Source organism: Schistocerca gregaria, chromosome 1, assembly GCF_023897955.1.
Source record: "Schistocerca gregaria isolate iqSchGreg1 chromosome 1, iqSchGreg1.2, whole genome shotgun sequence".
NCBI classification, from domain to species: Eukaryota; Metazoa; Arthropoda; class Insecta; order Orthoptera; family Acrididae; genus Schistocerca; species Schistocerca gregaria.
Genome location: NC_064920.1, coordinates 829,414,438 through 829,441,747, shown reverse-complemented (window position 1 = coordinate 829,441,747; position 27,310 = coordinate 829,414,438). Strand labels below are relative to the sequence as shown.

At 38.2% G+C, this 27,310-nt stretch overlaps 1 protein-coding gene across 1 annotated transcript in view; it reads right to left on the bottom strand.

The window, feature by feature from the left end:
* Window positions 1–27,310, bottom strand: part of LOC126271938 (cilia- and flagella-associated protein 251-like) — a 681,069-nt gene that overhangs the window by 502,892 nt on the left and 150,867 nt on the right. The window contains exon 6 of the mRNA XM_049974362.1: window positions 16,316–16,428. Within this exon, the coding sequence (XP_049830319.1) occupies window positions 16,316–16,428 (113 nt within the window). The remainder of the gene's footprint in view (window positions 1–16,315; window positions 16,429–27,310) is intronic.

Below are 27,310 nucleotides of genomic sequence, written 5' to 3'. Positions count from 1 at the left end.
AAATAGCCAAACACATTCCATATCAAACTAGGTCAAGATAGCAAAGGCAACAAGCTGTCTCGAGTTATCTTATCGAAGGATAATGTTGAATACCATGAACACGCAGCCAGCCACCAGCCTTAACATTTCAGGAATTTAATACCTCCCATCCAGATTACTGGCTATGAGAATCAGGGGTGATCATGCTGTGCATCTAATGGCACCCCCTACCATCACACCTGATGGTGGGCCTATTTGATATTGACAAACACAATCTGGTGATATTCTTTCTCCTCAGAGCCTCCACAAGAATTGAGGCTTGTCTGAAAAGACAATGTGATGACACGACTGTGTCTATGTTGCACGTGGATTTTCTACTCTCAAAGGAATCCAAGACAATTGTCTTTGTCAACAGTCCACAGTGCTCCAGTCATCATTGCTTTGTCCCGGTAGATATTTTGTCTTGCTCCAAACAAGTGCATTTCCTAACTCAAGGAACATGTTGTGGCTCCACAGTCCTGCAAGGCTGACTAAAACATATCCTACCTACTGCCAGTTTTTTAAAACTGTTGAGATCCTGCAGGCACTGAGCAGGTGGTCCTCCTGAAACCATCAGCTTAATATTTTCATGTTTCATGGGATCCCATCCAAACTTGACACAATTTTTTTGAAAAAATAAACAACAATTTTTGCACATGCTGGTAGACATTGCTCCTTCTTACATGAGGTACAACATAATTTGTACACAAATGACCAACATTCTCATGTGATTTCTGAATGAGAAACTCATATTCAGATATGTCTTATGTATGAAACATATAGGGTGGACCACTTTAATTCATAATGGGGAACAACTCAGTGTGGAGATGAGATACAGAAAAATGTTTTAGATAAAAATTGTAAGTGGCAAAGAGGGTCACATATTGTTACTAATGGCCAAGACCTTTGATGTGATTTTCAAGGTGATTTGGAGAGTAAAGTGATTTTCTTTTAAATGGGAGGAAATATGGTTTTAGTTCTAGTAGCAATTAACTTAGAAGAGGAGTGATACAGCAAAATACAATGTTAGATACAAACTGGAAGGAGCACCGCAAGGAATGAGAGCTAGGGTACTCATGCAATGACTTGAAGATCCATCTTACAAATGCCACAATAACATTTTTACACTGTGATGTATTTATTTTTGCAAATAAAATGTTAATTAAAACTTAAAGTTAAAATCTGTGTTTGTTCTTTCCAAATCTGATGGCACAAATATGGATTTCTATGAAACAAAACTCAACTTTCAATGACCTTCAAAAACTACCTTTAAAATTATGGTCATGGTATTGGTAATGATACATGACTCCTTATGTCCTTTCCAAACGCCATTATATTTTGCTGTATCTCTCCTGTGTTCTGAGTTAATCCTTACTAGAACTAAAAACATATTTCCTTATTTGACATCGATTAAACCTTGACATGACCCTGAATAATGTATCATTTTATATGTAAAATTTGCCAATCTTTTCAAACCTTGCATCAAATATTCAGGTTCCCATTTAAAAAATCACATTAACTTCCAAATCACCTAGAAAATCACATTCAAGGGCATAGTGAATATAGAGCAATATGTGAAAAAATTAATCTCATTTGATTACAGAATTATGGTCACTCACAAGAGTCAATTGCATTCTTAAAGCAGTTATAAGTACTTGGCCAGAGCAATTGAAGGTGGAGCAACCTCTCAAATCTAGTGTGGGAATTCAAATTTATTGGAAGAATCCTGAGGCAGTGTAAATTACACACAAAATAGGTCACCTTCAATAACTTCACTCAACCAGGTCTTAAGTACTGTTAATTGTCCTGCAATTCATACTGAGTTTAGATGAGAAAGATTCAAAGAGAAGCTACACAAGTTATTAAGTTTTTGTTTAATTAGAATGAGAGGGTCTCAGAAATACACTGCAGTGGGAGATGTAAGAAGTTATGAAATGATGAGCATTAGTCACAAAAGCCTAAAATGATTCAGGATACATACCACTTAGTCAAAAAGGAAGGTTTTCTAAAGTCTATGACAAAAAGTTAAAGAAATCCAGGCTCACACAGAGCAATGCCAACAGTCTTTTTTACTATACATCAACTGCTATTTGGACTAAGAATGATGGGAGAGGTGTGGAAATAATACCTAGTCTCCATACAACTCATTTTACTGTGGATTGCATACTACATATGTTATTGTAAATATAGAAGATGTATCTTGTAGTATACAAAACAACTTTGAGGTATCTGAGAATTTTGAAGAAAGTGTTGAGTGTATACAAGTTAACATACCTCTTTCTGACACAAGAACTTTATAAAATGTTCTTCCACTTGTATCTCAGAAGTGAAAGATTTGTTAAATATGTTTATAAGAATTTATTTTCTTGTATTGGTTCTATGAAACTACCCCAACAAATTGTAAAGTATTTCTAAAATTCATTGCGATGTTTGTTTGCTACTTGAACTGAAGTTTAACTACATGATTTATGCTGGAAAGAGGGACAGAGACTCAGTTATCCATCAAGGACAAAAGTTAAAAACACTGTAAAACTACATAAAAATACTGTAAAACTATGAAATGGTTTAAGTAATGAAGATATCATATTAGAACAGTCCTCTAAAGCCAGTTTAAAATTTGTAGTTAACTAAACTTAGAAGTAACATATAGATAACAATGACAATTTTTAAGGCAAGCACTTAATTGGAAGAACAATCAACAAAAATATGAAACATCATATGCATTACATGGGAACTAACTTGGGTACCTGGATTCACTCAGGGAGTTGATATGTGATTGTGTGGTAGTTGGAATTAAAGGGTAAACTTTAAAGTATAAGAGTAAAAAAAATATTGAAAACATTTCCAACTATTTACAATACATGTTAAAATATAAGCAGTAAAAAATTTTTATTTAAAATATTTTCTAGCTATTTAAAATACTTGTCTGTAAACAACATTTTTCATTTTGTTGTCTGGGGTATACATGTACAATTTTTTTAAATTTCCTACTCAACAGCAAGCTGTGTATAGTTGACTTTGAGAGATGTAGGAGTCTTTCAGGCTGCAATATTTTAATGTTTGTCCTTGAGCTTTGTTAATTGTAAAACTGTACACTACTTTCCAGAATTTGTACACTACTTTTATTGGAAATTGCAGCCTTTTAAATTAGAATGGCAGTTCAGTGGAGATCAGTGGCATTCTGGGGATAGGATAAATACTGTGGGTCCTTTGTACTTTCCAATTATAAGTTTAGCTTCAATGCACTACTTTTTCAGTTACTCCCTTCATCACTTATAAGCAACTGGTGTTTGAACCACAATGGGTCTTGCTTCATATACCCCTACCAATGAATAGATCCATCAGCAGTGAATTCCAGGATATACCACAATGTTCCAGAACATTCCACAAATTTCAAGAGTGTTCTGGAATGTTCCACAATGATCTGCTATTTTCCTGAATCTGGAATTTTCCCAAATGTTCCAGACTATTTCTGAACATTCCTTATCATTGTGGAATATTCTGGAATATTATGGAATGCTCTGGAATACTCTTGAACATTGTGGAACATACTAAAATGTTCTGGAATGTTCTAGAAATTTCTAGAGGGTGAAGCTTCCCAGCCCTTGTATTGTCAAAAGCAGGTAAAAATGGGAACCTTTTTCATGGATGGGATATAGACAGCTACCACACCATAAAACTCTCTTGACTGTACCAGCTAATAACACCACTGCTAAACATAGCAAACTGTTCTTTCAGAGATGCAATTTTTCCAGAAAAACTGAAGATAATGAAGGTAGTGCCAATGTACAAGAAAGGGTATAAGGATGATTCCAACAACTACAGACCAGTTTCACTGATGTCAGGTTTCTCAAAAATCCTAGAAATGCTTATGCATAATAGATTAGTTAACTATTTGGACAAACATAACATTCTCATACCCTCACAACATGGTTTCAGAAAGGGTAAATCTAGAGAATCAGCAATTGCCAGTCTAACAGAATACATTTTACAGTCCTTAGATGAGAGAAAGGTTGTCTCTGCAATGTTTATGGATCTTTCAAAGGCATTTGACACCACTGACCATGAAATGCTGATACAAAAATTAAGCAACTACGGTATTTGGGAGCAACCAGGTGAATGGATAAAATCATACTTGTGCAACCGCAAGCAGTATGTAGCATTAGGAAACTCGTACCAATCAGAAACCAAATCCATCAAATATGGAGTGCTGCAGGGTTCGGTAATGGGGCCATTGTTATTTAATGTGTTTGTTAATGATATAGGTGTTGAGGAGGAAGAAAAGAAAATATTGTATGCTGATGACATGACAATACTACATAGTGACCAAAATATGGTACAGCTTGAGAGAAGAGCATACATATCTGCAAATGTCACAGCTCAATGGCTGCTGGAAAATGAACTGGTTATAAATCTAAAAAAAGACTATGTATGCAGTGTTTAAAAACAAGGAAAAGGCTATAGACATGGATTTAGATGTTGATGAAACAAGGCTAGAAGAAGTAGAATCTGCTAGATTCTTAGGTATTCTTGTGGATAATGAACTGAAATGGAAAAAACATATTAATAATGTCTGTAAGAAACTGAGCTCTGTCATATTCTTAATGATGCAGCTATCACAGTATTCAAGCAAGAACCTTCTGTGTACAGTGTATCATGGGCTTTTTTGGACCATACTTACAGTATGGAGTGACTGTGTTGGGAAACTCAAAAAACAAGACATAAAACGAGTGTTCACATTAAAAAAAACAATTAGGACCATTTTAAGAAGAAATACCTCTGAAAAGTGCAGAAACTGTTTCAAGAATTTTGGCATTCCACGTGGGAAAAATATATCTAAAAACAAAGAAGATGTGACTTGCAAAACGAAAACACTGTCAGGTCGATAGACACACAAACCAACAAAAACATACACACAAAATTCAAGCTTTTGCAATCAACAGTTGCTTCGTCAGGAAAGAGACATTTTCTGCTTGTGTCTGTGTATGTGCGGATGGATATGTGTGTGTGTGTGTGTGTGTGTGTGTGTGTGTGTGTGTGTGTGTGTGTGTGTGTGCGAGTGTACACCTGTCCTTTTTTTCCCCTAAGGGAAGTCTTTCCGCTCCCGGGATTGGAATGACTCCTTACCCTCTCCCTTAAAACCCACATCCTTTCATTTTTCCCTCTCCTTCCCTCTTTCCTGACGAAGCAACTGCCAGTTGCGAAAGCTCGTAATTCTGTGTGTGTGTTTGTGTGTTTTGTTCATGTGCCTGTCTGCCGGCGCTTTCCCGCTTGGTAAGTCTTGGAATCTTTGTTTTTAATATATTTTTCCCATGTGGAAGTTTCTTTCTGTTTTATTTACATCGTCATTAATTTGAACCCAACAATTACGTTTGTTATTGTCTCTGTTGCATTTCGAAATCTTCTCTATCGTCTTACTTTCTCTTTTCGTTTGTACAAGAAGTTCCACTTTGTATTCATCTTCCATTTTTCCGTAATCTACCATACATTTTATCCTGCCTAATTATACTCAATAATACGTAATTTACTTCCAAACCATAACCTAAAATTTTCAACGCTTTCAACATAACCGCTGCTACAAAATCCATTGTTCCAAGTTTACAAACATTTCGTGTAAACTCGTGAATACTATTTCACAGCTTCAGTTCCTTTCACCCATTACACAACCATCTCAGTTTTTTTTTTCCAACAACTTTCGTTTTATTTCCATTCCCGTTTTTCCCACAAAACCGATCATTTTTTAGCAGCTTCCCACAGGTTTACACGTTATTATTTCTTCATCAAACAATTGTTAGCCTCATTATCATAACCTGCCAGTACATGGTGTATGTGCGGATGGATATGTGTGTGTGTGTGCGCGAGTGTACACCTGTCCTTTTTTTCCCCTAAGGGAAGTCTTTCCGCTCCCGGGATTGGAATGACTCCTTACCCTCTCCCTTAAAACCCACATCCTTTCATTTTTCCCTCTCCTTCCCTCTTTCCTGACGAAGCAACTGCCAGTTGCGAAAGCTCGTAATTCTGTGTGTGTGTTTGTGTGTTTTGTTCATGTGCCTGTCTGCCGGCGCTTTCCCGCTTGGTAAGTCTTGGAATCTTTGTTTTTAATATATTTTTCCCATGTGGAAGTTTCTTTCTGTTTTATTTACATCGTCATTAATTTGAACCCAACAATTACGTTTGTTATTGTCTCTGTTGCATTTCGAAATCTTCTCTATCGTCTTACTTTCTCTTTTCGTTTGTACAAGAAGTTCCACTTTGTATTCATCTTCCATTTTTCCGTAATCTACCATACATTTTATCCTGCCTAATTATACTCAATAATACGTAATTTACTTCCAAACCATAACCTAAAATTTTCAACGCTTTCAACATAACCGCTGCTACAAAATCCATTGTTCCAAGTTTACAAACATTTCGTGTAAACTCGTGAATACTATTTCACAGCTTCAGTTCCTTTCACCCATTACACAACCATCTCAGTTTTTTTTTTTCCAACAACTTTCGTTTTATTTCCATTCCCGTTTTTCCCACAAAACCGATCATTTTTTAGCAGCTTCCCACAGGTTTACACGTTATTATTTCTTCATCAAACAATTGTTAGCCTCATTATCATAACCTGCCAGTACATGGTGTATGTGCGGATGGATATGTGTGTGTGTGTGCGAGTGTACACCTGTCCTTTTTTTCCCCTAAGGGAAGTCTTTCCGCTCCCGGGATTGGAATGACTCCTTACCCTCTCCCTTAAAACCCACATCCTTTCATTTTTCCCTCTCCTTCCCTCTTTCCTGACGAAGCAACTGCCAGTTGCGAAAGCTCGTAATTCTGTGTGTGTGTTTGTGTGTTTTGTTCATGTGCCTGTCTGCCGGCGCTTTCCCGCTTGGTAAGTCTTGGAATCTTTGTTTTTAATATATATACCTCTGACATAACAAAGAGAATCTATCAGTCAGCAATACTCTGTCTCAATGACTTGGCCTTCATGGCCTCAGGTGCAAGACTTGGTATCTGCCAGTTTATGGACCTTAGTGCTTATGATTAACAGACTGCCGTTCCCTTGCTGTATGTCTGTACTTGTTCTTATTTCACTCAACAGTGATAGTAGTCAGCACAACATGAACAACTTCTAGATTTTTCAGTTTTCTATAAATACAAGAGACAATTCACACAATTTGAGAAGGTTTTCATAATCTTTATACAAGACTTACATGTCTGTTGAAATAAAGCTGATATTGTTTTGTAATAAACCTGGAAACTTTGTTTTGCTTGTGGATTCCAGCTGAGGTCACAAGACATGAGAACTCTACCCTACTAAAAATTGTTTGTTACTAGATTGGCGTGATTTATGTGAAAGCCTTTATTCTCTGTTTTGGAGCAAACATTAAAGTTTTTCTGTAAATTTAGTATTTCAAACGTCATTCCTACCAAATTTTTGTTGTTTTTCAGCATGTTCTGATATAAAAATGATATTATTTCCAAAATTCAGTGCCATACTTTCATAGCCCTGGTTTTTCAGTTTCCAAGCAGGTATTGTTTCACGTACATATTCTGTTACTTTGTTAATTATTCCTATTGGCAAAGTCACTTCCATGAAAATTCTTGGCAGACTTTGGGAATCCTTGTGCACATTACTACTTCCCTCTTAGAAAGTAGTACTTGTTATTTTGTCATTTACTAACCATACATATTTTGGTGAAACAAATTTACTTCAATGGCTACAGTACTTTTTATCTTTCATTTTTCTATCTTCTAATGTTTAAAATGTAGTAGTCCAATATTTTACCATTTTATAATTTATCTTATACACAGGTCTTTATATAGGTGAAGCACACAAAACCATAGTCAGTCAGAGGGCAGCAAAAATGGTCACAGGTTTGTTTGATCCATGGGAGAATGCCACAGAGATACTAAAGGAACTGAACCAGAAAACTCTTGAAGACAGACGTAAACTACCTCACAAAAGTCTGTTAAGAAAGTTTCAAGAATATACTACAACCCCCTATGTATTGCTCACATAGAGATAACGAGGATAAGATTAGAATAATTACTGATGCTCATAGGTATTCAAACAATCATTCTTCCCATGCTCCATATGTGAATGGAGTGGGAAGAAACCCCAATAACTGGTAAAATGGGATGCACTCTCTGTCGTACACTTCACATTGGTTTACAACGTACAGATTTAGATGCAGACTAAGAGGAGGCATCCTTGAGCCACCTGTGGTCTCTGGTCTGTTACAGATGAGTATGGGCAAGATTTGATATGTAAGAACTATATAAATGTCTGTACCCTTGCACACTTATGCTCAATATACTCGATAACCTCATGGTTCAACCAAGATACGGCATGCCACAACAAAAATGATCCTTTACAAATACTAAAAGGACTGTAATCTTAGGCGGTTGTCAAAAAACACACTTCACACCATGTTTCTGCACAATACAACCAATTCTGTTGGAAATATTACATGCATAACACAAAATGGCTTAGGCATGACCTCATTAATTTCACCACTCATCTTATTCACAGTTGGTCTATAGTGCAACAATCATCTGATATGTCTTTCATTACAATGAATCTGGCATAAGATGACATTAAAGTGCACTAACTCAGATAATAAATTTTCAGAGTCTGGAATGACATGGGCCCTATGAACCAAGTTATGAAGTACCACTTCAAACAGAGCAGGGTGGTGACAACTATCAGCCTGAAGACACAAATCTGTGTGAGTTGGTTTTCAACAAATGTACTATCAACACTCCTTCTGAACCATACATCAAAGAAGGGAAGGAAACCATTCTTTTTCATCACTATTGTGAAGTGAATATAAGGATGGACTGAATTTAGATATTATAAACAGCTGCTTAAATTCCCAGTTCCTTGAGGTCAGACAACCTAAGAAATGCTGCCAACACCATGCACATTCCTTGAAATCTTCCATAAATAGACGGAATAATAGATGTAAAAGAGTTCCCCATTACAACTCCATCTGGCTGTTCACAGAACATACTGAATAAATAGTAAATGAAAGTCAAGAATCAGGTTTATTATTTCAACATAAAACCTAACTCAATGAAGCACGGGAATGTGAGTGAAGAGGGAGATCATAGGAAATCATACTAAAATATCAGATTCATTCAAACACAATCCCCTAACTGATATAAGAAATCCACAAGGTTCTTAATGTGATGTACACTTTGACGTATTAGTTGTCTCAACAGCACAGGAATGAGTTTTGCTACATGGTATGCTGCTGCACCAGTCTTACGGACAATATGCCTAAGAGGAGCCACTTCTTTGTGGATCTTCAGAAGTACCGGAAATCTAGGAGAGGACATCACAATAAGAATTAAGACTTTGAATAGTCTCCTATGACAAGGAACTTTTTCCAGTGTGTTGTTAGTCTTCCTCTCAATCCTTTTAATTGGATCAGTACTGAAGCTGTGATACACTGGCTCAGATAATGAACACTGCAGCTTTTGAATGTAATTCTGCTTATACAATAGTAATATTGAAGCAGGCAAGATAACAATATCAATATCCAGCATGAGGGAACACAAAACAGTCCTCTCAGCTACTGTAATATTACACTTGGGGAACATGCTCAGTCAACATGTCATGTTTCTTTCCTAACAACCTTGACAGTATCTGCAGATAGTTTAAAAATAGCCTGTTCAACAGAACTTATTAAATAAACAATTTAGGCATTAGACCATAGTATAAACCTTTCTCCAGATCGAATAAAACTCTGTGATCTTAATCTCTTTCCTTTATATTCATCACAGAACATCTACTTTTCCAAGTCTTGGAAAAGTTCAAACTCAGCTGAATGCTGTGCAGTTACAGAACAAAATTCCCATTGACAATGACAAAGATGTACCATACAATCAGTCTTACGAAAATGATGGGATTTTCAAAACACTCATCAAAGGAAGCTAAATCAAGTCCCTGCAGACAAAATCCTATTGTGAGTAACTATAATCGATCATTTTGGAATTAAGAGCTAAACCACCACACTCCTTGATGTGATTATCAGCAGGAGAATTACTGTGTGTATAACTCTGGGAAACATTCAAACAAAATGATGGTCTTGACATCATAACAAAAGTGAAAGTGCACATTGCAATCTCTCTCTTCTACTGTGTAATTTGTCTAACTTCTGAAAACACTGATACTTCGCCTCCCCCCACATAGGTAAAGAAAGTGAAACTTGAGATTCTCTCAGCATATAAAATGTTCAGCCAACGTACAGGAATGTAGCCAGCTGAGATCTTCAACAACTGCTAATATTTTGACATGTGCACACCCCATCTCTCTTTTACTCTCATTCAGTTAATTGTAGTTAAGCCTATTTTGGATTAATGAATCTATTTTGATATCTATTGACATACACTTACTTTTTAATCAATGCTACAGTCGCAGGTTCGAATCCTGCCTGGGGCATGGATGTGTGTGATGTCCTTTGGTTAGTTAGGTTTAAGTAGTTCTAAGTTCTAGGTGACTGATGACCTCAGATGTTAAGTACCATAGTGCTCAGAGCCATTTCAACCATTTTGAACAGATCAAGTTACGATTGGGAGCAGAAAGTGGTCATGCGTGTGGGTTGTGCTTATGTGAATGTGTGTTTTCTACATAAGAAGAATGCATTTTGGCCAAAAGTTAAAATGTATAGCAGATTTTTCAGTGTGCCTGTCTGTGACTCAACATCTCCTGTATTTGGTGAGTAGCAAACCATCCTTTTTATAATAGTGTTGTTATTCCATCCTGGACTTTCCATTGTTTGAGAATTTAAAGAACTTTTTAGAACATATTAATTCAGTTGGCCTGGATATTTACTTCACAATGGAGGTGGAAAAGGGTGTCTGCCTTTCATTTCTTGATGTGTTGGTCAGGAAGTAGGTTGATGGTATGTTGGGACTCATCAGTTATTGAAAGCCAATTGAAAATGATTTGTATCTTCAGGCTAATAGTTAGGCTCATTGTGAAGGGATGCTTCATACCTTGCTTCATAGTTCGCATGTCATCATAGACCCTGGAAGGTTGTGAGCTAATACACTTCAAACTCATCTTTTGCCAGATCTGTTCTAGTAAACACACATGTGTTGCACCACCAACCAACTGTGAATCAGATGGGTGATGGAAATAATTAGGTAGCACTAAGTCTATGGTCTTTTTGCCTTACACAGGTAGCATTTCCAACTGGATTCCTCATATTTTGTGGGAACATGGTGTGAAGTGTATTTTTGACTACCATCTAAGATTAGTATTGTTTTAGTGTCCTTAATGGATGAATGTTCACATATGTGGGGTGTCTACCATTTCCCTTGTAGTTTTGGCATGTCATACATCAGCTAAACCATGAAGACCATGGAGGATTGGTGTATTGAGCATAAATGTTACACATGCATATAACAGCTGAGCAAATTTGCTACTGCAAAACAATGCTTTGGTACCACTGCCCCGTGAAATGTAATATACATATATTGTGCTGTACAATTTCAGCTACTGGGATGGTTTATGAATGAAAAAATTGAGATTAAATTAGCAAGTGACCTTATAAACAGAAGGCAGTTTTCTCTTAATTTATGTCTGAAGTCTTGCTCTTTCTCTGGACAAATAACACACTGACAAAGATAATGCTCTGTGCTCAACTGTTGTTAATTATTGTTCACTACCAATAACTTCGGACTCTGGTAATCTGTGGCTGTGAAGTGCCACGGCTTGTTTACAGAGTTTGTGTGTGTGTGTGTGTGTGTGTGTGTGTGTGTGTGTGTGTGTGTGTGTCGTCTGTTGTCCTTCTGCATATACCATGTTAGGTTCTTGGTCAGTGTAGCCAAGGATACTGAGGTTTTAAATTTGCTTGCACAGTGCTCTCTCATCGCACTTGTGTCTAGAAAATGACAGGGTGTGCTTCTATTGAAATATCAGTGGATGTCAGAGATGTCACCTGGCTGCAGTCCCATAAGTTAAGTTCTTACATTTATTATTTATTACTGAAAAGGCAAAAAGCCATTGTCAAGCTTACAGGGTTTAGATGTTTTTCAATAACAGATTTTGCTCCTTCAGTTCCTGCAGAACAACCAACAATAGTTTAGGTTATATGGAAACTTTTTTGCTAACTTCTCTTTCAATTTTGAATTCCTCATTATTCTTCTTGAATCTAATGGAAGCTGAAGAACTGATATATATTCTTTAGCATACTAAAATAGGAATAATCAATGGATAATTTCTCATGGACTGTCAGTACAGATTCTATCAAAACTGAATTGAAAACTTCCTCAAAACCTATGAGTTCCAGGAAAGTGGCAACTTGTGCAAATTATTCTGTTACTATGTTATTACTTGAAAATTTTCCATTTTGTTACATCCATGTCTAAAGACAACAAGCTGCTTATCCTGAATAAAATCAAATATTTTTATGTGTTACTGATGACAATGTTAGTGAATTTTTTTACATTAGAAAGAGGAAGCTAACATATTTACGTAAGAACAGCAGCACAGATAAATTTCACAAAAATATTGGACCTGTCTTAGTATCACAGCAGAAAAGTATGTATTCATAGATTTACAGGTCTTGTTTGGACATGGATGGGCAAATAGTTGGCTATCGCATTGGGCCTTATAGTACGAAACATCATGGCCTTTACATCGTTATTTAAAGAAATCATGAAAAATATAACCTCTACCTTCACAAATATAAGGCCACTGTAACTTCATTCTATTTAAGCCTAGTGTACAATACAGTCTTGTTCATACATTTGTGCAAAGTAGTTATTTCATAGTGTAAAAAGCTACCACTACACTGTTCATTCTCTTCTCGGGACCAATTGCTGCACACACCATATTCATATTATTTTATATCATAAAAAGCTGATGCTTGACTGCTCATTTCACAACAGTAATTCTGCACATACCACACACACACTATCTATTGGCAACAGGATCATGATGATGATGTTTGGTTTCCATTTTGTGTACCACAACTTTCTATTTGCTTGCCACAAAATTTGAGTCAACAGCCCTCCATAACAAGTTCAGTGTGGAACTCAGAAAGAAGATAAGGTGTAGTAATAAAAAACTGCAGAGCTCCTGTATCAGATTTTCCAGGAAATATCTCACCTATTACCTATTCTGTGTCATCTAAGTAGTCCTTAACTGTATAGAATGTATAGTTTACCTAGCACTTTTTACAGCCTTTTTAAATAACTTACAAGGGGACCCTCCATACTGTAAACCGTAAATTTTGATGTGCTTCAAATATGTTGTAGAGGCACTTACCCTGAGTACCTGGCTATCCGGTTTTTTAGCGATGGGGCTTGGTTTTTGAGAAAATCGCTTCTGAAGTTCATGGCATTGCTTTGTATACCTGTAACATTAAGATATATTCTGAGCAAATCAGTGTGGTGCAGTGGAAAAGGTTCATGGCTACTGCGCTGAAGGTACCGTGTTCAAATGCTGCTGGCACACACTTTTTTTTTCCAAAATCGACTGAATTTTTCAATTTTATTTCAAAGAATATCAACAGTGTAAGGTGTGCAAAATTATAAAGATATATTCAATTACTAATTTTTTACATAATCATTCTGGTTGTGGTTCGCAGTTGGAGTTCCAAATGTTCGTACAATAGTCGCTTCTTGTATTACCTGAATTCGATCTCTGCCCATTTATGTATGCAAGAACTGTCCAGAAAATTTCGTCCTAATGTTCAAAAACGAGTACATGAATTAACTGGGAAATACAGAAATGTAGTCATGTCCTGCCCGAAATCTGAGAAGTACATGAAACTGGTGTAAGAAAAATTTTTGTGTTATGTCATTCTTCCGTACGTGGGACAGAAGAAATTTTTGTACATTATCGATTCACTGGGAGGGCAAACCGATTCAATTTTATAGAATCATCTATTCACTGATGAAAGTACAGCGAGCACCTGTACCCTAAAAGTGGTCCCACCAAAGTGCACTGCTTATTGCCAGCCCTGCGAAGTTTATTTTTACCGACAGGTGAAAATCTTCATGAAAATTATTCAGAATGCTCCCAAGTTGATGAAAGACAATAGAGAGGTGGCTTCTAGGGAAGATTTGATAAAATTACATTCGCTAATCCTACATAAATTCAGCACACCTAATTTTGAAAGCATGATTAGATATGCATGGTTCGCATTGAAATTAGCAGATGTAAGAGAAATCTTCCTGAATGCAAAAGAATTGTGTTTCCTAGTATCGTTCATGAAGAAACCATGCGCCTGCAAGACAGTTGCTTTCATAAAATGGGCATGGTGCTGCGAAAATTTGTGCTTCAGTTGTTTGTATGATGAATATCACCCACAATATTGTTCTGGCATATCAAGCAATTTGGACGATAAAAAATAAGATTTTGTAATATTGTATGACATAAAAAGTTAATGTCTAAATATATGTTTATACTTCTGCACACCTTACACTGTTTGTTGATATTCTTTGAAATAAAATTGAAAAATTTGGTCAATTTTGGAAAAAAAATGTACACCAGCATGGTAGCCGTGAACCTCTAATGCTGTACTATGCTCACTTGCTCAGAATATATGGGATGTACGGGTGTAGATAGTGCGCAATGATTTTCTCAAAAACCAAGGCCCATCGCTAAAACCAGATAGCCAGGCACTCAGAGTAAGTGCCTCTACAACATTTTTGAAGCACAACCAAATCTGCGATTTACAGCATGGAGGGTCCACTTGTAAGTTTTAGTAATCTCTTAATATTTTAGGCAATTTATATTACAATTTTATTCCTTGCTATAAAATTCTGTTTAAGTTTTACGTTTGTCCTTTCCTGGTAAATATGAGGGGCAGTAAAATGAAAACAGCACACACTACACAACAGAACATGGAATGGTTACTTTCAAAGGTAATCAATCACCACACATGTTAAGACATTTATCTCACCGGGAGATAACATTATCAATTTCTGTTTCATCTCTAGCACTTCCTCAGGCAACTGAAACCAAAGTCCATGCATGTCTTTCTTCGGGTTGCCAGAGATGTGAAAATTGTATGGTGGAAGATCTGAGCTGTACAGAGGATGTTGCAGTGGTTCCAGATCAGATCACTAAAATGTAACCTTCATCCAATTGGTAATGTGATGGCACGTGTTACTGTGCAGTAGAATGATCCTGTCCAACAGCCTTCCAGAGTGTTCTGATTTTGTGGTCCACTAGAGTTTCAGCAAAGTGTCTTCATAGGGCTGTGCACTAATTGTGCTTCCGCACTTGAGGAACCCAATGAGCAGAGGACTCCTGCAGTTGAAGGAGGTCATCATGACCTTACCAGAACCTGTATGAAGACCTCTTGATCCCTTTGGCAGGACAAGATGTCGGAAATTTCCACTGTTGGCCCTGCTTTTTGCCCTCAGAGTATTGGAATGCTGCCAGAGAGAATAATCCTGTTGCATGATCTACACTTCAACGATTTCAGTGAGAAGTACTGCAACATTCTCCATACAGCCGAGATTTTTCACCATGTGGTTTTCACATCTTTGGCGACCTGAACAAAGACATACATGTAAGTCAGTTGGACTTGGACCAAAAAGTGCAAGAGTGGTTCTGCATGGATCTGTCAGTGACCAACCATGTTATAATAAACAGGAGCTGTTCATCTTGACTCCCAGTGGGACAAATGTCTTAATGTGTGTGGTGATTACTTTTAAATGGAGCCATTTTATGGTCCCATTGTGGTGACTATTCAGTCTAGATCTTGTTCTATTGGACATAAATGTAATACACTAAAATGTGTCCCACTGACTATTTAATTACTTAAATTCCTTCCCTGTAGTTCAGAGAATAAAATTAATTTTTGATGTAAATTTGTATCATATAACGGAAAATTATCATTGGGTTGCACCACTTCTTAGATTAAGTTAATTATGATTCTTGTCCATAATAGCTAGGGATAAAACAAGTAGTTCAGGAAGAGAGTTCTCTGAAGAGAAAATCCTAAAAATTTGTATATCTCTTGTAGGTTTTGTACTGCAGGATGAAGTCATACTTGCTGATGTTCATAAAGGTTCAGGATTACAGAGATTCTTGTTATGGCCAAATGAGATTCTTGTTATGGCCAAATTCTGCAGAGCTTTACTACAATATTTGTTCCATAAACATACACTGAACCATTATCATTTTGTGAGTTGTTATTTTTCTCTCTGTATTAGGTAGTCTATAAGGAATTTTCCACAGTGTTGTATATATTGAAAAATTAAAAGTAAAATGATAGATATTTATCTGTTTTTAATTCACAAATGACAACTTGAAGGATTTTCATAATATTGGTCTTACCCATGTCATAAATGTGACACCATTTTCACCTGTGATAAGGAAATGTTCATTTCTCTTAGGTCGAAATGTAACATTCTTGACAACACCCAGATCATTTCCCAGTTGACAGCTGCCTGTAAAAGGGAATAAATTCATTTAACAATTAATCATAATGATAGGACTTTGTGTAATGGTATTTTATTTACAAAATTTAAATATCACTATACAAAAATTAAAAAGTATCTGCACAACATTTCAGGAAACTAAAATTCAGAATTGAACACCATATGTAAATATGTCATACTAGTGAGCCAGGCAGTGCTTTGTAACTGCTAAATATACATGAGAATTGGACATATGTTCTAATATTCTCCCCCCCCCCCCTCCCCACCCTCTTTGTGACCATCTCCTCCTCCCCAATCTCACACTCTCATTGTCCATGCCCTACTTCTCCCTCCTCTCTCATCACTTCCTCCCACTTCTCTCTGTCCATATCTTTGTCACCCCCTGTCTTTCTCCATCTCTTCTTCCCCCTCTCTCTGTCTATCTCCTCCTTCTCCTTCTCTCTGTCCATTTCTGCCGCCCCCCTCCTTTGTCCATTGCAGTGCAACATGGGGGATTAGTGAGAATGGACTATGTTCCACTGAGAACGCTCATGCTAATGAAATGTTATCGTGTCCCTTATAATCATTTTATGTTGTGGAAAAAAATCCTCTGTGCGCATCTGATCTGTGAATTTGGTATATATGCAGTGACATAACACAGCAGCAGCAAGGCACAGCATGGTGAGTGTGATAGCACTTGCTGGATGTAGATTTATGCCTTGGTAACTCTCCTTGAAAGTGTCATGAACAGCTCAGAGAAAATGTTCATAGGACAATGTAAATTCTCAAGACAAATGAAAATTGTAAATCTTAGATCTGAAGTTGAGGTCTCATGCAATCAGGTTTAGAGATCAGTGTGTTCGATCTTTGGATCTGTCTTCATAATTGATGTAAATGAATGAAACAATATAGAAGATTATGGCTGACAATATGTTTGTCATTCAATGTCTGGAAGTAGTAAGACACTCTCTTTCAGCCTCACCCTGCCTGGATACAAAGTCAAGAAGAATAAGTTCATGCACAGCCATGGTATGGAATAGTTGAACCATTACACAAGAAAAAAGACAACCATACTGGGAGAAGGACAATCAAAAGTAACTTACACCTCATCACACTGACTGATCCACCACAAAGCATTCCCTACTCATGGTGTTACAGCCAAGGCACTGCACAAACATGGGAGGAAACATGGTAACATAAAACCATCACCTCTTCCTCTCTGTATTTGTCCTGTAGCTTTGTGTATTGCTACTGCAAAGAAAAAGTTATTTGTAACTGAAGTCACTTTAAAATTAATGGGTGAATTGCTTGTCATTGTTATTACATGGTGTATGAGAGAGACATTTCCAGGTGCTGGATCTGCGGGGAGAGTAGTCAATGACATTATTTTTCACAGTTTATATTTTTCAGACAGGTAGTATTAAAAGCACTCAGAAAATTCAGACACCACAGTAGTACTCTAATCACGGGAGAAAAAGCCATAAATACAACTTTCCAGTTTTCTGTTAAAAGTGACTGAGGAATAAAACAAAACAGCACATTGTTGTGTGTACAATTTTTGTTTAAAATCATATACAAGGAGCAAAAATACATATGGGAGAAACAATTCGTCTTTAAATGATCTACAATCACACTTAAAACTGACAGCATAGCAAAGCATTGCCTTTCTCACAGTCTGTTTTAACAGAAAACCTATGCATAGTTGTTTTAAAAAATGCAGGGAGTTAGGGATGTAAATGAAGATGTTTCTTTACTTAATTTGCGGACCAATAATTAATTAGACATAGTATATTTTTATGTTGATTAATACCTTTAAGAACATATGGCACAAGGAGACCATTTATGTTTATTGTCCCCCAGGAAGCAGACACAAAACAAAGGGACTATACCTGCAGGTGGGTCCACTTCATTGTGCAGAAGGTATCAAGTACTAAGTTACATATTGCATATGTGTGAAGACTGTTAGACACAGAGAAGGAAGAACTAACACAAAGAACTGGGTGTATATGATGGTACCAATAATATCACAATATTTACATCTACATCCCTGTATACTCTGTGTATGTTTATTGGAAGTGTCATGCTAAACTTCGAAGTAAGTCACTCAACAACTTTCAAAATTTTTAATAATAATATTTTAATAAAAATTATAGTTTATATCTGTTCAATTTTTATTAGAATGTCGGAATGTTCATTAGTTGTGTAAAAATTTGAAGTAAATCAGTAAAAGGAATATATATTCAAAATGTTTCTTGGAATATTGTTTAAAAATTTGAAGTAAACTGGTAAGGAATGTTTCAAGATTTTTGCTAACACCTTATGATCTTTATATATGTTTGTCCAAATGTTTATTGGTGCATACTGTAAAAATTTGAAGTAAATCAGTGAAGAGTTTTTTGAGAGTTATGGAAGCCTCTTGTCTTTGTATAGCAGCATAGATTTATAACTACATGTTTGACTTAAGGGCAGGCACAGGGCAAAATTGAGGATAATTTCGATTTTTTTTACTACATAATTTATCAGATTATTTCTTTAAGAATATCATTGCAAAGTTTTATAATCAAATTCTGGCTATAAATATGTTTTAAGAAAATATGTTTGGGTGTCTGCACCTGCCACACCCTGTGTTTCTATGCTGTGATCCACACCTTCTGTATGCGAAAAATTGAAACAAATTGCAATGAGTCTGGCAAGATGTAAGGAAGATTATCTTTGCTTATTCCTTTGTTTACAATGTGGTTTTATTAATAGTATGTGCTACAAACTTATTTCAGTTTTAGTTTTGCATATATATCAAACTGTTTCACTTGAAATGGGTTGTAACAGTGGACACATATATTCAAAACAGTGAGGAAATGTCAAATTTCACGTGTAAAAGCAACAGGAAACTTAAATAACAGTGTTACAGATGATGCTCTTAAAAATGAAGAACAATGTGTATGCCTTCACAGCCGGCATCTTCATTATTTATAATTTCTGGGCTGGGAGGCCATGGTTGACCTCTAAAACTTCTTTTTCCTGACATCTTCCAAGATGAGTCAATGACTGGCTGCCAGGCCACGGAGGTCCCATTTGTATAGAGCACATAGAAGGCAGCACCATATGTCTTGTGGGGCCGACTGTAAGTACCTCTCTGACTAACATCATCATTATTCTCAATTGAAGGAAATCGATTGTCACATCATTGGTACAAAGTTGACTACCACATGTTGTCTAACTTTAACCCTTCCTCTTTTTGATTAAAATTATTGTGGAATTTCTGAACCTCAATAGCTTCTTTATCCATACGTGCATAGTAATGAAATGTCCTGGCTAGCACGCTCATCTCACAAAATTTTATTTGATGATCACCATCTTTAAAAACATGTTCTGCTACAGCTGATTTATTGGTATTTCCTAGTTGACAGTTCCTTTTGTGTTCATTTATGCGGGTATTGACACTTGTTTTCATTGTTCCAATGTAAACTTTCACACAGCTACACATAATTTTATACACCCTAAGAGATGCTAAGGGGTGTCCAGCATCTTTTGCCGATCTTAAACACTCACTAATCTTCTTGGTGAGTCTTGAGATTGTTTCAACTTGAAACCTGGCCAGAACATTCTCAATATGGTCTGTAATATTGCAAATAAATGGAAGAGAAACTTTTCCCACTGACAGTTGTTGTTGTTGAATGCTGTCAGGCACTTTTTTTTGGGATGGAGTGCCTCATATGTAACGCTTTTAAGCATATTACAGTGACAATATTTTGTACTAAATGTGTAATAATATGATTATGTGATTTATATATGTGCTTATATGCAATCAGCATGAGGTATCTTTTTACAAAAATATATGCATTGACATTGGAAATTGCTGTTTGTGCATTAGTATCATGTAAATTTTGTATAAATTAAAATAAGTAATGTAAATCATGGTACATTAAAATATTCTAATGACAAGAAATGTACTCTTGCAGTATAAAAAACATAAATTACAAAAATTCCAAGTACATGCTACCAACACTGAAACACTTGCATGCGACATTTCAATAACAGTGAAGCAAATGAGACAAATTCATGAACTGAAAAAAATGACACACATCAAAATGGAATATCTCAAGCAGATAGTGTAATATGTCCAATTTTGCTGATACTTTAAGGTTCTGAGCTTATTCAAATCACTAATAGTAGTTTTGACCATTTGTAATGCTACATCATCTACACTTTGAAAGTTTAGTAAAAATATTCTATTGATTGTTGCATTACATTTTATGAACTTTCTAACTTAATCAATACCCTACTGATGGTCAAGGCTTAAACAATACTCTCACACCCATTACTATGCACCTAATAGTTTATAAGGCCTTTCCATAACAACTTACATTAAAGAGATGTTTTAAATAAGGAGACATATAGTTCACTAAAAACAATGTACCATTTCTTTATTTCACATTTCTTCTTTTTTTCATCATTCTAACTACTAACTTTAATTACTACATCAACTTTCCCTGTTCCTTGCTGCATTCTTCCATTTAGGAAATAAATACTAAACTTTCTAATCAAAGTGCCTCTATTACAGTTTACTGTGTCCATTTGCTGGCAGCAATACCTACTCAATCCCACATTTAGACATTCAACTTTGATTCACAAAGATGATTTCATGCCTAAACAAGCACATCATTTCCACATCATTTTACATCCTCCAGTCATCCATGAACAACTTACAACTACAAGGTCTCATGAATAACTACAGTTACGATAGTAACATTTCAATGTGATCAAAAAGACTGACAGCTTACTCTAAACATGGACATACATAAGATTTACATATCACTAAACACAAAAATTTAATATACTAAAGGTGATTCATTCCTCTATGAACCATGAACCTTGCCAAGGGAGGGTGACTTTCATGCGTCTGTGATAGGGACAGCCATCCCACAGGTGCAACCCTATCAGAGAGGGATCTGCGGATAGGTGTGATCTCTACATCATTCCTGAAGGGAAGTAGCAACCTTTTCAGTGGCTGTACATGCAAAAGTCAGGATGACTGACTGATCTGGCATTGTAACATTAACCAACATGGCCATACTAAAAACCCCTGCGGCATCGGGGGTTAGAATTGGCCCGAGGTATTCCTGCCTGTCGTCAGAGGCGACGAACGAGAGTTTCCAACTTCTCAGCTTTTCTGTGGTGGTCCCCTCTCAGGTTTGACCTCCACCTTTTCCAAATTTCTGTTGATAGTGCATATCATTTGGGGAAGGACACCTTATGTCATGTTTTTTTGTCTATCCATCGTGCACCAAGATCTTGCACGGTACACATTGTCATGTAGCAGGCTTTGCACCCAATGTCTTATGGGTTGCCTACTTCTTGTCTCCTGTGCCGTACCATCCTTTGTGCCCACGACAATTCTGGACCACTTCAGCACCCAACATCCAGTGCGGTAGCCAGTCTGTTGTGCTGGGGCTGTCATATACCCTCTTGGTGGCAGACCCCTGATAACACAGGCATCACAATGCTGATGCCAGAGCTGAGACCTCCCCTCATATGCCAAGGAGTAGGTGTCCATCCTTCTGGGGCACCAGGACTCCCGGCAATGGCCCTTGCTGAGGATGGGTGGCACCCATGGGGAGAGCCCCTGGTCAGAGTGGAACGCAACAGGATCGATGAGCCGCAATGAAACAGGTTAAATCGAATCAGGCTGGTGGACACTTGGCCCCAGTTGTCTGAAAACATGTCAGGAACAATTTTGATGCTGCGACCTATGATTCCCAATTGTTCCCCTCCCTGGCTACACCATGGGAGGACCATCAGGCGATCAGGTCTCAAGATCCGTATTTGCCTCAGTACCTCGTTTGCAGCAGGACTGATGAAGAGACCTTTCAGGCAATGAAGCCCCAGTTTTTTGTCAACCATCTTGAAGATGGGTTTGGGGAAGTGGTGGCATTGTCCAAAATGCAGAGCGGGTCAATTTTGATGCAGATGGTCTCCCCAGCCCAGTCATGGACACTGCTAGCCTGTGACAAGCTGGATAACATCCCACCTTGCTGAGCTCTGACTACTTATCAGATTTCAGCCTTTCTTCTGCATTGCTTTGTCACTGCCATGGCACCACCCCCGATGGGCCTTGAATAAGGCTGACTGGGACTCATTCGCCTCCATTGCCACTATTGAGCCTCTTTCTAATGACGTCATTAATGTGGTGGTTCACACAATAACTAGAAGCATCATTTCTGCAGTGGAATATGCAATTCCCTGTTCTTCCGGGTCCCCTCAGGGGAGCACTGTGCTTTGGTGGTCACCAGAGATCGCTGAGGTAATTAGAGATTGCAGGCGCGTCCTCCAACGTCATAAGTGACACCCATCACTGGAACACCTCATTGCCTTTGAGCGGCTCCATGCCCGGGCCTGACCCTTATTTGCCAACAGAAGCAGAAATGCTGGGAAAGGTGTGTCTCCACCATTGGCATCCACACCTCTCCATTGCAGGTTTGGACCAGGATTAGGTGACTCTGTGGATATCAGACTCCCATCAGCGTACCTGGGCATTCCCTGAATGGAGCAGACTGTACTGAATCATACACAATTGCAGAACTCTTAGCAGAGAATTATGCTCAGAGTTCCACTTGTATGAATTACCCACTGGCGTTCTGCTCCCTGAAAGAGCGGTTGGAACATTGGAGCCTTTCCTTCCATATGCACCACCCCAAATCATACAACACTCCATTCAGTGAGTGGGAATTCCAAAGTGCTCTAGCCGCTTCCCCTATATGGCTCCCAGGGTGGATCGCATCCACTGTCAGATGCTCAAACATCTCTCAACGGACAGCCAGCGACACCTCCTAGACCTTTTCAACCATATCGGGGTTGAGAGTGAGTTCCCCTCACAATGGTGGGAAAGCGTCATCATACAAGTGTTGAAACGTGGCAAGAATGCACTGGAGGTGGACAGCTACCATCCCTTTAGCCTCACCAACATTCTGTGCAAGTTGCTCGAAGGCATGGTGAGCTGGAGGTTGAGTTCACTGCTTGAGTCTCAGGGCCTCCTGGCTCAGTCTCAGGGTGGGTTCCATCAGGTACGCTCTGCCACCGATAATCTGGTCTACCTGGTGTCTGCCATCCATACAGCATTTGCCCTCCATCAGCATCTGGTTTCCATCTTTTTTGACATGTGGAAGGCATACGATACAATATGGCGACATCACATCCTCACCACACTTCATGGGTGGGGTCTTAAAGGCCTGCTCTTGATTTTTATTCAAAATTTTCTGTCGCTTCATCCCTTCCGCTTACAAGTTGGTTCCTCCCGAGTCCAGGAGAATGGTGTCCTCCAAGGCTCTTTCTGAGTGTCTGCCTCTTTTTACTTGCTATCAATGGGCTCACTGCAGCTGTGGGAACATCCGTATCAGGTTCTTTGCATACTGATGACTTTGCCTGTACTGCAGTTCCACTGGAATTGCAGTTGCTGAACGGCAGCTGCAGGGTGCTATCCACAAGGTACAGTCTTGTGCCATAATGAACGGCTTCCAGTTTTTGGCCGCCAAGACTTGCGTCATGCATTTCTGCCGGTGTCACACAGTTCACCCTGAGCCATGGCTTTACCTTGATGGTGAACCTCTTGCTGTGGTGGAAACGAATCAGTTTTTGCGATTGCTTTTTGATACCCAGTTGACTTGGCTCCCCCATATTCGAAAGCTTAAACAATCGTGCTGGCGGCATCTGAACACTCTTTGTTGCCTGAGTCACACCAGCTGGGGTGCCGATCGGTCTACCCTTTTCTGACTGTATCAGGCGTTGATTCAGTCCTGTCTTGATTACGGGAGTCTGGCTTATGGTTCTGGATCACCTTCTGCATTTTGGTTGCTTGACCCCATACTTCATTGCTTGACCTGACTCACAAATGGAGCTTTCTGCACAAGCCCTGTAAACAGCATACTTGTAGAGGTTGGTGTTCCTCCATTGCGGATCCGGCACCAATGACTACTGGCTGCTTATGCTGCACATGTTTGTAGCTTGCCCCAGGCAACCAAATTACTGTCTCCTGCTCCCCACCTCTGTTGTCCATCTTCCTGAACAGCGGCCCCGGTCAGAGTGTCCGATTGTGATTTGCTTCCAGTCTCTTCTCTCTGGGCTTGAGTTTTTCCCTCTCCCACCTCTTTTATGGGCTCATATACGTATACCCCCATGGTGTGAGCTGGATTTGTCACAAAGACCATAAGACTCAGTCCCTCCTGAGGCCCTCCGCCGACACTTTCTTTCCATCCTTGCCATGTTTTCCACCTCTGCCGTAGTCTACACCAATGGTTCAATGGTTGCTGGTCGAGTTGATTATGCTTTTACTCTTGGGGAAGAATCTGAGCAATGCTCATTGCTGGAAGGCTGCAGTGTTTTCACTGCAGAGCTTGTAGCCATCTCTTGCACCCTAGAGTATATCTGCTCTAGCTCAGGTGAGTCCTTCCTTATCTGTAATGACTTCTTCAGCGGTTTACGAGCTATCGACCAGTGTTTACCTCATTCTCGTCTGGTGTTGACTATCCAGGAGTTCATCCATACTCTTGCCCGTTGCGGCTGCTCCGTGGTTTTTTTGTAGATCCCAGGTCATGTCTGCATCCCGGATAATGAACATGTTGACAGGCTGGCCAAACAGGCTATCAGTACACTGGCCCTGGAGATTGGCCTTCCAGAATGTGATCTCCAGTCAATATTGTGGCAAAAAGTCCTTGGTGCTTGAGTGCTGAATGGCACACCCTCAAGGAGATGACCGGTGTGTGGTGCTCCTTCTTGCGGACCCCTTGCAAGGACTCCATTGTACTCTGCTGGCTACGCATTGGTCACAACTGGCTGACGCACAGTTAATTATTGCTCCATGAGAACCCACCTCTCTGTCGCTGTGGTGCAGCATTGACAGTGGTCCACATTTTGTTGGACTGTCTGCTTTCAACTGCACTCAAGCAGACATTTGCACTACCTGATCTGCTCCCTACACTTTTAACAAATGACGCTGTCATGGCAGGTTTAGTTTTGTGTTTTATTAGCGCAGGGGACTTTTATCACTCAATCTGAGGCTTTGTGTACTTCTTGTGTTGAGTCTGGCCTTTGGCCTACAGTTTTAGATTGGGGTTTGTAGTGTGTCTCTTGGTGGTTGGTTTTTGTTTTTTTGTTTCCATGGTCGGCCAACCACTGTAACACTCTGTGTGTTTATAATTCCTCTTTTCTGGTCTTTATCTTTGTCTTTCTTGTTCTGTGTCATCCCTTGTCATCTCTGCTCCTTGCTTTTCTTCCTAATGAGTGTTTTATACTTGTGGAAAAAGGGAGCGATGGCTTGTGTAATCTGGTCCCTTCAACCCCCACAAACCAACCAACCAGCCATACTAACGTTGGTACTGCAAATGATTAAAATCAAAAAGCATTTGTGATTAAAGAATTTTTTAAATATCATGGCAAATCTTACCAATGATGCAACTGGCTAACACCTGTTGTAATCACTGCACAACATACACCAGAAACCTACACCATAGAAGAAGAATGTACTAATGGCAAAGCTAAATGAAGAATGAAAAGCTAAATGAAAAGTGGGAGGCAATGGGTGAGGAAGTGTTACATCCAGTAAGAAATAAGATTCCCACTTCTTACTTCACTAATGTACCAGAAGCCTGTGGTAAAACATTTGTGTACAAAACTTTGTGTCACATTTTATGAAGTGAAAAAAAAAAAGATTGTTTTAATAGTTGTGTGGCCAGGCATCACTGCCCGTCTCCTACTAGGGGGATGCACATCATTAAATTTTCACACTACCTGTACACACTTTGAACTCATTGGTCTCATAAATTCACACTGAAACCAAGGATGCACAACTTTTTCATGACTCTCATCTCATGATATGGGACAAGATTCCAAAGATGTGCTAAACGTTGTCAATTAACTTTTAAGGGACATGATGAAAACAATCTCCATTGTGCAAGCAAAATAATTCTGTTTGCTAGAGACTTCTTTTGAGTATCACTTCTTGTCAGACATGTCAATAGAACAGTCACTGTTGAAACTATAATTAAATGATCACCCTCATAATCTCATCTTGAAATTCAAAAGCTGCCTTGAAATATGAGGGCAAATGGTGACCCCATTTTCAATGAATGGTAACTTAAATTTGGTAATGGTGATACAGAAAATCAAACAGAATAATTCAATGAAGTGGCCAAAATTCCTAAACACTGTAATTACAATAGTCCTATTACCACCATATTCAGTGATATGGAAGTCAATGAACAAACTGTTTTGCAATTCTATTCAACAGTGATTCTATGTGCAAAAGATGATGTGTGTACAACAATTAATAAATATGTCAATTGCAGCTGGTTACCTGGAGAGGCAGAGGTCTACTCAATTCTGATTTTGTCTAATTTGAAGAAATAAACAGCATTCAGTTCTACCCTTTAGAAATCTTAAACTTTTTAAATCCATCCAGTTTACCCCATCATTAATTGTTTTTAAAAGAAAAATGCTACTATTATGTTAAGTAGAAATCTTAACATTAATTGAGGATTAATTAATGGTGCAAGATTAGTGGTAACTCAGTTAAACAAGTACATCACCACTCTGATAAAACCGAACTCAGCTCATACCCGGCATGAACCTCACCTCCTCTGATCCAACCATGTCTTTCCAAATGATAAGAGAACAATTCCCAATAAAAGTAGCCCTCACTATCATAATTAATAAAGTGCATGGATAACTATAAGTGGCTTTTGTATGAGATTGCACATTCAGAGATATTTATATTGTGCTAAGGACACAATCAGCTAAACAATGATCACATGTTTGTGTCACATTTTTGAGCATGGTTCTTAGGCATCAGTGGTGACTATCTTCTGTAACTTCCAATAAATTTCTTGTTGTGATTGTGGATCAATGGCATTATCTGACACAT